At 39.2% G+C, this 10,035-nt stretch overlaps 2 protein-coding genes across 3 annotated transcripts in view; one reads left to right on the top strand and one right to left on the bottom strand.

The window, feature by feature from the left end:
* Positions 1-724: 724 nt before the first annotated feature.
* Positions 725-10,035, bottom strand: part of LOC144035898 (DNA repair protein RAD51 homolog 4-like) — a 27,891-nt gene continuing 18,580 nt past the window's right edge. For both annotated transcript variants that reach the window (XM_077545971.1, XM_077545972.1), the window contains 4 exons: positions 2,124-2,194; positions 1,889-2,056; positions 1,653-1,778; positions 725-872 (listed from right to left, as the gene is read on the bottom strand). In XM_077545971.1, the coding sequence (XP_077402097.1) occupies positions 1,683-1,778; positions 1,889-2,056; positions 2,124-2,194 (335 nt within the window). In that variant the 3' untranslated portion in view covers positions 725-872; positions 1,653-1,682. The remainder of the gene's footprint in view (positions 873-1,652; positions 1,779-1,888; positions 2,057-2,123; positions 2,195-10,035) is intronic.
* On the top strand, positions 4,028-7,833 carry LOC144035896 (uncharacterized). The gene is made up of 2 exons (XM_077545967.1): positions 4,028-4,491; positions 5,882-7,833. Exons 1-2 carry the CDS (start codon positions 4,368-4,370, stop codon positions 7,405-7,407), a joined length of 1,650 nt encoding a protein of 549 aa, XP_077402093.1. The 5' UTR covers positions 4,028-4,367; the 3' UTR covers positions 7,408-7,833.

Genomic DNA, 10,035 nt, shown 5'->3' with positions numbered 1-10,035 from the left:
CTTTGTAATAAAAATAATTAATCCACTCGATTTTAATCAAATTCTAGTCAAATCCCCAAAAATCATTCGTTGCTCAACCACCATCCTGCAATGCTTTATATGGAAAATAATACATTTTGCTTAAAATTCTTTAAAAAAAAATATTTTGAATTTGTAAACAGATTTATTATTATTATTTTTAAAAATAAAAATGCAATCTTCCATAATGTCAATGATTGCTCGACTTTCATCATGTTATAGCTGATGACCATTTTTTTTTAAGTGCGGTCATGCCAAAATATACAAGACACCACTAATTTTCCCCGCCTATTTTTAATAAATTTTCAAAAATTCTAATATGGTTGCGGGTGTTTAGTATTGTAATCAATTGTCCCATCGATTAATCAGATAGTAGTAGTTTGAGGTGCAGGTATTATTTTTGCCCACTGGGGGTCACTGGAGTATCTGTGACTGAGAATGTGCGTGTGATTTTAAAAGGTGGGGCCTGGTCTGGTGAGTGACGTGGGTGTTGGCAGATGAGTGTGTCAAATTGGCTGGCTGGTTTAGCACATTTTACGGGAAAATGTACAAAAAGATGGAACCTTGTTGGTTTCCACACCTTTTTTTTTTTCCCCCACGCCTAGACGCTTCTGGACATCTTTAGCGGCGTCAAGCTCTTCCTGCCCTCCGGCGTGGACGACTTTGCCAAGCTGCGGCGCTACTTTGTGGCGTACGACGGCGACCTGGTGGCAGATTACGACGCCGCCTCGGCCACCCACACGCTGGCCGACAATCGGGAGGATGAGGATGAGGGAGGCGGCCGGGCCCAGCGGGTGACGTCCGACTGGATCTGGAAGTGCATCCGGAAGAGGCGCGTGGTGGCCCCTTGCTAGCTGCAAAAAAGAAACTTTATTTGTTCTTTCCGTTCACGCCTTTAATGTGCCGCCGTGGGAATCTCCTGAAGGCTCGTCATTCATTGGCTGTGGTCAAGTAATAAGGCAACATGAGGTGAACCACAACAGGCATGTACACACCCTAATTTGTAACTTTTTTTTCAATTTAAATCATGAGATGAAGTCTGAGCAATTATGAAGTGGTGTGCTTTTTAAAATAAAATATAATTTGATGACAAAAACAATATCTTGTTATTCAATGAGTAAAAAGTTTCAAATTTAAGTCATTTTTACAAGAATGTTAAAGGCATACTTTGACTCATTGAGCCACTTTCAATAGTAAAAAGATATTTTGTCTTGAACTCATTTGCTCTTAAAAATGTCTCATACGTATTGATGTTTTTTTAAGCTAGATCTTGAGATTTGATGCAGCCTCAACTACAAAGAATGGTAGTTATTACACAAATGGCCAGCAGGTGGCAGCAGAGCAAAGGAGATCAACCAGGGACATGTTGAATGTTGATTTATGAATAATGATTAAACTTAGCTATATTCTAATGCTAATTGCTGCAAAACTGACACCGATAGAAATGTACTTTTTTTTGTTGTCCTGATGAAAGAAGAGACTCTAATCTTTCTTTTGGTGGGTTCCATGTTGGTATAGCAATAGAACACAATATTCTGTGTCTTGCAAAATCATCACATTAATTATAGACAAAATATCTTTTTACAGTTGAAAGTGTCTCAATGAGTCAAGTCAATTTGTCATTTTAAACTTACGAGAATCCTTTTTGAGGTAGTTGGTGGTTGTCAAGAATCTGCCGCATCCAGCTTTCGCTTCCCCGACGTGTCGCGTTGCAAGCGACTCCACTGCTGAAGGTCCAACTCGGCTCGGATCAAACACGGCTGCTCGAGGTCAACACATGACAAACGGGACTGGTTAGCGGATGCTCCACGTTTCTGGCTCTTAAAGGGTTGTTTGAAGCAGCCTCCACCAGGGGGCGCCATTTTCTTACCCGCCTGGAGGACTTGAGGAGGGCGGCAGACCGGAGAGCGGATCCGCCGACGGTGGCGGTGTCCGGAAGTCGCTCCAGCAGGACTCGGGTTTTCGGGACGTGACTCCAGCACACGCCCAGGCCCGGCTGCAGCTCGCCATCCTCGCTCCTCGTCACGTAATTGGTCACCTGCGGACGGCACGCCATGCTCAGCACTGACCGACATCCTACAATGTGTGTGCGTGTTCATCCTCACCAAGGCGGCTATGTTGAAATCCTTGGCCAAGGTCCTGAGGGCGATGGCTACTTGGCTCATCCTGTACATGCCTACGGGGAAAATTAGAAATATTATGGCAAATACATTTTGAATTGTATAAACTAGAATTTGTAAATAAGGACTTATGGGGGAGTCCCCCCCCCCCCCCAAAAAAAGGATTACACAAAAAGTCATAATGTTTAACTCTTCCACTGCCACTGACGTTAAAAGACGTCAAGTAAAAACCTAAGGAGGGCCGCCAATGACGTTAAAAGACGTCATCCAATTATTATTTTTTGAAACGGGTGGAGTAAAGCCTTCCCCAGCTGTGTTGAAAGTTTCAAGCAGGTCTAGTGAGCCTAATGACTATTTTTGGCCCCTAGAGGGCAGCGATGACTCTCTTTTGTCAAGATTGGGTAGGCGTCAGCAGAAGACGTGAGGCGGGGCTAGTGTGTTGAGGGGACAATGGCTGAAGAAGCCATAATGGCGACCGGTTGCAAGCAGCTCACGGTCGAGCCGTTTTTTTCAAAGACGAAAAGCATGGACCAACGATAAAGAGCACATTGATGACGACGATGATCATCATCGATGATGATGATGATGGTGACTCCGAGGTTGGAAGCATTGACGCGGCAGTAGAATACGTTAGGCGGAGCTAGATGGAGGAGGAAGCGGACAATGGCGACCGTTTGCAAGCAGCTCACATTTGGGAATTTTCAACGCTAAAGAGCACATTGATGACGACGATGATCATCATCGATGATGATGATGGTGACTCCGAGGTTGACGGCAAAGTTGGAAGCGTTGACGCGGCGGCTATGACGACGTTATAAAGGTTCACGGGCTAGCGATGCTGACACCGGAAAACGCGGAGCACAACCGAGCACGCTCAGGCGGACGTTCAATCGGACGACGAAGAGTGCCCCGAGTCCAATGCATATTCATCGGAGGAGTGTGTACAGTCTGCTACTTGCTATTTATTCCCATATTCCCATCCACATAATTGTAAGTAGTACCACAGTTGCACACATTTGTAAATAGTTTGCGAAATTGTTTTGTCAAATTGTTACACTGTTGAATGGAAATAAACGTATTTTGCAAACTAAAAACACTTTTTCATTGTTGGTGAAAGCGTTTTACAGAAGTAAAGCACTATTTAGGTGTTTGTGGCAGCATTCATGGACAAAAATAAGTGTAAAATTCACTACAGTGCATGAAATAACATCACTGGGAATAACCCGTTTCTGAAAACGTCTGGCAGTGAAAGAGTTAATAGTTTCTTGTACGTTCATTTTTACAAGAAATAAAATGACAGCTGGAAAAAAAAATCATAAAAGATTTTCAAATACATGCTTGCACACAATTAATTTGAATACACAGAGGAAAAATACTGTAATTGGGAAAAATAGGAAATATAAAACTAATTAATTATTAGTAGGGCCCGACTTATTAACCGGCCAAAAAGTTAAGTGTTTTCTAACCCTAACCCTAACCCATAACAAATTAAATATATATAATATATATTTCCTATAAATGTTTTTTTTTTGGTAACATTTTTTCATTTTGAAAAAAAAAACCCACCTTTACGATACATGGTTGTTATAAAAAAGAAAGAAAAAAAAAAGCCTGACTATACTGTACCTTTTTTTTTTAATAATCCATGGCTATTTTTTAAATACAGTACATGGTCATTTATTTACTATAATAAAAGCCATAGTATACATGATATTTTTTTATTAAGTAAATGGTTTTATTTTAATTTTATTTGATTATATAAAAGATTTCCTAAAAATTGCTGTTTTTTTGGTAATTTTTTTCTATACATTGTCATAAAAACTGCCTTACTTAAGTTATGCCTCCAACCCCCTCCGTGACACGAGATTTGTCCAACTGGTGTTGCCGTAGAATAGATTTCACGTGACCAATACTCCATTCCAGGCTGCTTTTTCATAGCCACACGCGGTTCGCTATAATTCATAATTATTCATTCTGAATTCGTACTATACGAACTTACACATCGACACTGTGCGTCCGTCACTACTCTATCGAAGCCAAACTGCTCCATTTTGTGTCTGGTTACATTCGTATCACACTGTTTTTGTCAAAATCTTTCGGCCTTGTTTTGCTTAGCTTATTTTAGCTTGGCTTGCTAGCCACCGAAAAAAAGGAGACGCGTTTGTTATCGGCATATTGGCTCAACAGACGTCCAATGTGACTGAAAAGTGTCGTGAATATCGTGTGAAAATGTTCACAATAACGAAAGTCAAGTACAAAGAGGAGCTTTGTGGCGCACAAGAAGAGAATGAGCGACTACGTCAACTGATGGACGCTTTTTGCAAGCAGCCTCGAGTTGTGTTGAACAGAGCAGGTTTGTCACTTATTTAATCAATACTTTTCAACAATATGTCTATTTTGAAAGGATCCTTCAACCGGGCACTTTTTACCTTAAGTTTTGAAGAGGAATAAATGAAAATGTCCTCTTTGCGTGTTCCAAAAATGAAGATAGATTTAATGTAAGAAAAAACACCTTTGCAAAAATGATTTTTTAATCTAACAGAGATCTCTGGTCAAATAACAGCCTCTAATTTCATCACTTAAACAGGTGGGATTCAGAGCGTCAAATGTACCTCTTCCTCGTGTGGAATCGCTTTTTATAGTTAAAAAGACCTCCTCCTTTTCATTTATAGACTAAACATACGCTTGGTACTTTTCCGTGAGCAGATGGCGTAAACAAGGTCAGGTGTGCGTGTGTTTTTGAGACAAATTCTGTTCAAGGACTAAATATGTTTTCGCACAAAACACTGAGAAGGAACTTTTTTAGACTAAATATTATGTCCCAGCTTAAGGTCAAATTATACCGAAATCAACACCATCTGCTCTGCATAGGACACAAAACATCTCAACAAGGTTAATATAAAAATTGAAATGTTAATAATGTGTAACAATGGTTAATAAAATAAAATGAAGTATTAAAAATGTTATAATATCTATCAGTTTACAGTTGTTCTCAAGTCGCTTTGGTACATGTCTCATAAGAATAGGTGCTCCTATTTTTGATGGTAAATGTTCTAAGAATTATATAAGACAGCAGGTTTATTCTTTATTATTGGTTCGTTGACATACCAACATCTAGAATGGAGGATGGAAGCCTAGTAGATAATTTGGTATTGTAAACAGAAGTGACTAGTTGGACCATTGTTTGTAACTAAATAAAAAACAAAAAACTTTTTTTTTTCTTAGAAATAGAATTACCTAATATATATCATATAGACACATATTTATGCTAATGGCACATTGACACTAAGGCCATTACAATGATAAAAAATAAAATAATTTAAGGCTGTTCGGTGGAATGCCCCATTTAGGTTTGGCATGCACTTACTGTTGGCTAAATTGATTTATCTCCCCTGGCTTTATTTGTTCTGCTTTGCTGCCCCCTAGAGGTGAATAATTAAAAGTTCGTCAACTCCTCGAGGATGTTGTACAGCTGATGCAGATGCATGCATTTGTTAGCTTTTTGTCAATAAATGCCAGATTTCACAACTTGAAATATTTTCTATATTTATGTGCGGAACAATCAGTGTTACAGGAGCTTACAGAGTAACGTTGAGTGATTTCTGGAACAAAATACAGATACGTAACATTTGCCAGTTTGTTACTCTTTCACTCAGGTGACCCATGTGATAATCTTAAATATAAAACACATAACATCACAATAAACGGTCTTTACCAAACCATGTGTAACTTGTGTCCCGCAGACGTCAGTGAAAAATATCTTTGTCCTGAGCGGCAGGAGCCAGAGTTCCATGGCGTGAAAGAGGAGGAGGACTTGGAGCCTCTTCAAGTTAAAGAAGAGGAGCAGCCACAACCTCCCAACATAAAAAAAGAAGAGTGGCTGCCACCATACATTAAAGAGGAAGAGCATTTCACAGAGTTGCCCGTGACTGGTGTCCATTTGAAGAGTGAAGATGAATGTCAATATGAAGAGAACAAAGGGGCGGAGTCTCCAAGCAGCAGCTCAAGACAACAAACAACAACAGAAGATGACGAGGACCACCGTGGAGGATCACAAGCAGACAGCCTGTTAGCTCGAATATCAGATGGTGAAGACACGTCACACTCTCCTCAAACCGATGACTATGAACAGTCTGACGGTGATGTGACATGTCACACTGACAGCAAACGTTGGAAATGTTCTCAGTGTGGAAAAACTTTTGGCTGCCAGTCTCTATTGAGAAGACATATGATCAGCCACACTGGAGAAAAGCCTTTTGCCTGCTCAATTTGTGGTCACAATTTTACTCAGAAGGGAAGCTTAAAAATACACACAATAACCCACACTGGAGAGAAGCCTTTTGCCTGCTCAGTTTGTGGAAAAAAATTTGCTGTGAATGAAAGCTTAAAAATACACACAAGAACCCACACTGGAGAGAAGCCTTTTGCCTGCTCAGTTTGTGGTCAAAATTTTGCTCGGAAGGGAAACTTAAAATTACACACAAAAACCCACGCTGGAGAGAAGCATTTTGCCTGCTCAGTTTGTGGTCAAAATTTTGCTTACAAGGGATATTTAAAAATACACACAAGAACCCACACTGGAGAGAAGCCTTTTGCCTGCTCAGTTTGTGGTCAAAATTTTGCTCGGAAGGGAACCTTAAAAATACACACAAGAACCCACACTGGAGAGAAGCCTTTTGCCTGTTCAGTTTGTGGTCAAAATTTTGCTTACAAGGGATATTTAAAAATACACACAAGAACCCACACTCGAGAGAAGCCTTTTGCCTGCTCAGTTTGTGGTCAAAATTTTACTGAGAAGGGAAGCTTAAAAAGACACACACTAATCCACACTGGAGAGAAGCCCTTTGCCTGCTCAGTTTGTGGTCAAAATTTTGCTTCGAAGGGAAACTTAAAATTTCACACAAAAACCCACACTGGAGAGAAGCCTTTTACCTGTTCAGTTTGTGGTCAAAAATTTGCTCAGAAGGAAACCTTAAAAATACACACAAGAACCCACACTGGTAAGAAACCTTTTACCTGTGCCGTTTGTGGTCAAAAATTTGCTCAGAAGAAAACCTTAAAAATACACACAAGAACCCATACTGGAGAGAAGCCTTTTGCCTGCTCAGCTTGTGGTAAAAAATTTGCTCACAAGGAAAACTTAAAATTACACACAAGAACCCACACTGGAGAGAAGCCTTTTACCTGCTCAGTTTGTTGTCAAAGATTCCCAAGTAAGGCTAAAGCTAAGACGCACAAGTGTGCTGGTGAGAATAGCAGAGATGAATGATGGTGCAAAGATCATGTCTACTGCTGAATGAACGAATGATCTGTGTACCTGTATTGTATGTGTCTGACTTAACCCTATTTTGAAATTGATTTTGTATATAAAATGTTACATCAACCTGACAAGGGGCTGCAGATTTAAAATATGACAGCTATAATCTGGCATGTTTACCGGTAATTGTCCATTAATATGCATTGTGCCTTATATCGTTTTTAAATTACATTTTCCATGTTTAATATTAAAGGTAATTACAATGACAGTGATTTTAAAAGTACAATTTTGTGATCTATTTGTATTCGTAAATACTTTCTTATAATTATTGTGTGTGCCAAAACACTCAAAACATTGTATATAGTTTGTCCTTTTTTGTTACATTTACACTAGTATGACTCACTCTGTAAATATAATAAAAAAAGATGTAATCCATTATTACTGAAATAACTCTCTTTTTTGGTAAACCCCTTAATAATTTTAAAGTATGTACGTATATCCATCCGTTATAATCTTAAAAAAATCAGTTTAAAATAAATAATGACATACGAAGTGTAACAGAAGGGAGCAATGGTCCATTAAAAAGTATCACAGTGCATACCATAATATGGACTGAAGGTATATGTGATTATGATAATTATGTGGCCGGGTGGTAAATACAAGCGTTTACAAGTTTACAAGAACACTGTACATGAACTAAACATGCTAAATGCATTTTTTTTTTAAATTTTGTATGTTGGTGAATATGTGCGTGTGAGGGTGTACTTATTAGTTCACCTAAAACCTATTAAAAATCTCATACCGTTCACCTAAACCGAATACTTCAGAGTCGTGAGGTTGACGGGAGACCCGAGGAAGGATCAAAGAAAGGAAAGTGAAATCCAGCACCGACCAGACATTACCTACTACCCGCCGGGTTACCAACCAGAGTCTTTCACCAACCCCAGAAACATCAAAATTCCAACAAATTAGGGAGACCTCAAGAGACCAAAGGAGAGTCTGAGGAAAGGAAGGAAGGATAGATGAAGCAGAGTGAGATCCACAGACATCAGCCTCCACCGATTCAACGGCCAGAGGAAGAAGCAGATTGTGTTTGAATTTCGATAAATTCTGGTGTGGTGGATCTGACATGCATGAAAACCTCCACCAAAGAGGGAAGACGTCATCCCGGACCAGGACAGAGCAAGCACAACCCCCCAGGCCACGGCAGCGCCAAGGGACAACCCCCGGGCCACTGGCTGGAGAGCAAACCCAGGAGCCAGGAGCGCTCCCCACCCCAAAGCAACCCGCGCCCCCAACCCAACGCAGGACAGGTCACGACAGGCTCGCCAGGCATTCCACCGCAATAACGAAAGTCAAGTACAAAGAGGAGCTTTGTGGCGCACAAGAAGAGAATGAGCGACTACGTCAACTGATGGACGCCTTTTGCAAGCAGCCTCCAGTTGTGTTGAACAGAGCAGGTTTGTCACTTATTTAATCAATACTTTTTAACAATATGTCTATTTTGAAAGGATCCTTCGACCGGGCACTTTTTACCTTACGTTTACAGTTTTTCTCAAGTCGCTTTGGTACATTTCTCAGATCAGAATTGTATTTTTAAAACTCTTTGTTCAATTTTCACATCACTACAGCAGTTTATCCTCTTTTTTTTTATTTTTATTATTATAACAAGCTGTAGGAAAAATGATTATGTAATTTTCTGTTGTTTCCTACAATTTCAATTTCTTATGTCTGTTTCTCACCCTTTTTTCGAGCCACGGGACCCTTTTTTCATTGAAAACATTTCGAGGCACATTCTCCATAGAAAATCTACCAAAAAAACAAACATCCTAACTAAACTTAATGGCTATGGTGTTTCATTTTTTTTATATGTCTATATTATATATATTTACACTAGTATGACTCACTCTGTAAATATAATTACAAATAAAAAAGGATGTCATCCATTATTACTGAAATAACTCTTTTTTTGGTAAACCCCTCAATAATTTAAAAGTATGTACGTATATCCATTCAAATATATTTCATTTCTACACTCTTATAGAAACCAAACAATGAACATCATGGACAAGTATTTAGTTATTAAATGCAAACAATAATAAGTCAACATAAATCATAATTTCTGAATGGGCCTTAGGCCACTTTTTACAACAAAAGTTGGGCCCCAAGGTAAAACAAAGAGGTTAAGAACACCTGTTGTAGCTGCCAGCTTTGTTATTCTTTCACTCGTGTAGCACATGTGATTATCTTAAATATAAAATATATTACACCACAATAAAGTGATGTCGGTGAAAAACATTGTTGTCTTGAGCGGCAGGAGCCAGAGTTCCGTGGCGAGAAAGAGGAGCGGCTGCCACCGTACATTAAAGAAGAGGAGCATTTCACAGAGTTGCCCGTGACTGCTGTCCATTTTAAGACTGAAGATGAATGTCAATATTAAGTATCCATTATCCATTCAAACATATTTATTTTCACTTTCTTATTTTGTATCATAACCGAATGACGAGATGAACGTGATACGCTGCACTGATGAACACTAACAAAACTGTACATTAACTAAACATGTGTAATGTTCGTCCAAATACGATATAAATATATATTTTTTATTATTCAAATTAATGTATAAGTAAACGTGTTATT

This window comes from Vanacampus margaritifer, chromosome 16 (assembly GCF_051991255.1).
Source record: "Vanacampus margaritifer isolate UIUO_Vmar chromosome 16, RoL_Vmar_1.0, whole genome shotgun sequence".
Lineage (NCBI taxonomy): Eukaryota > Metazoa > Chordata > Actinopteri > Syngnathiformes > Syngnathidae > Vanacampus > Vanacampus margaritifer.
This window is presented reverse-complemented; position numbering and strand designations above follow the sequence as displayed.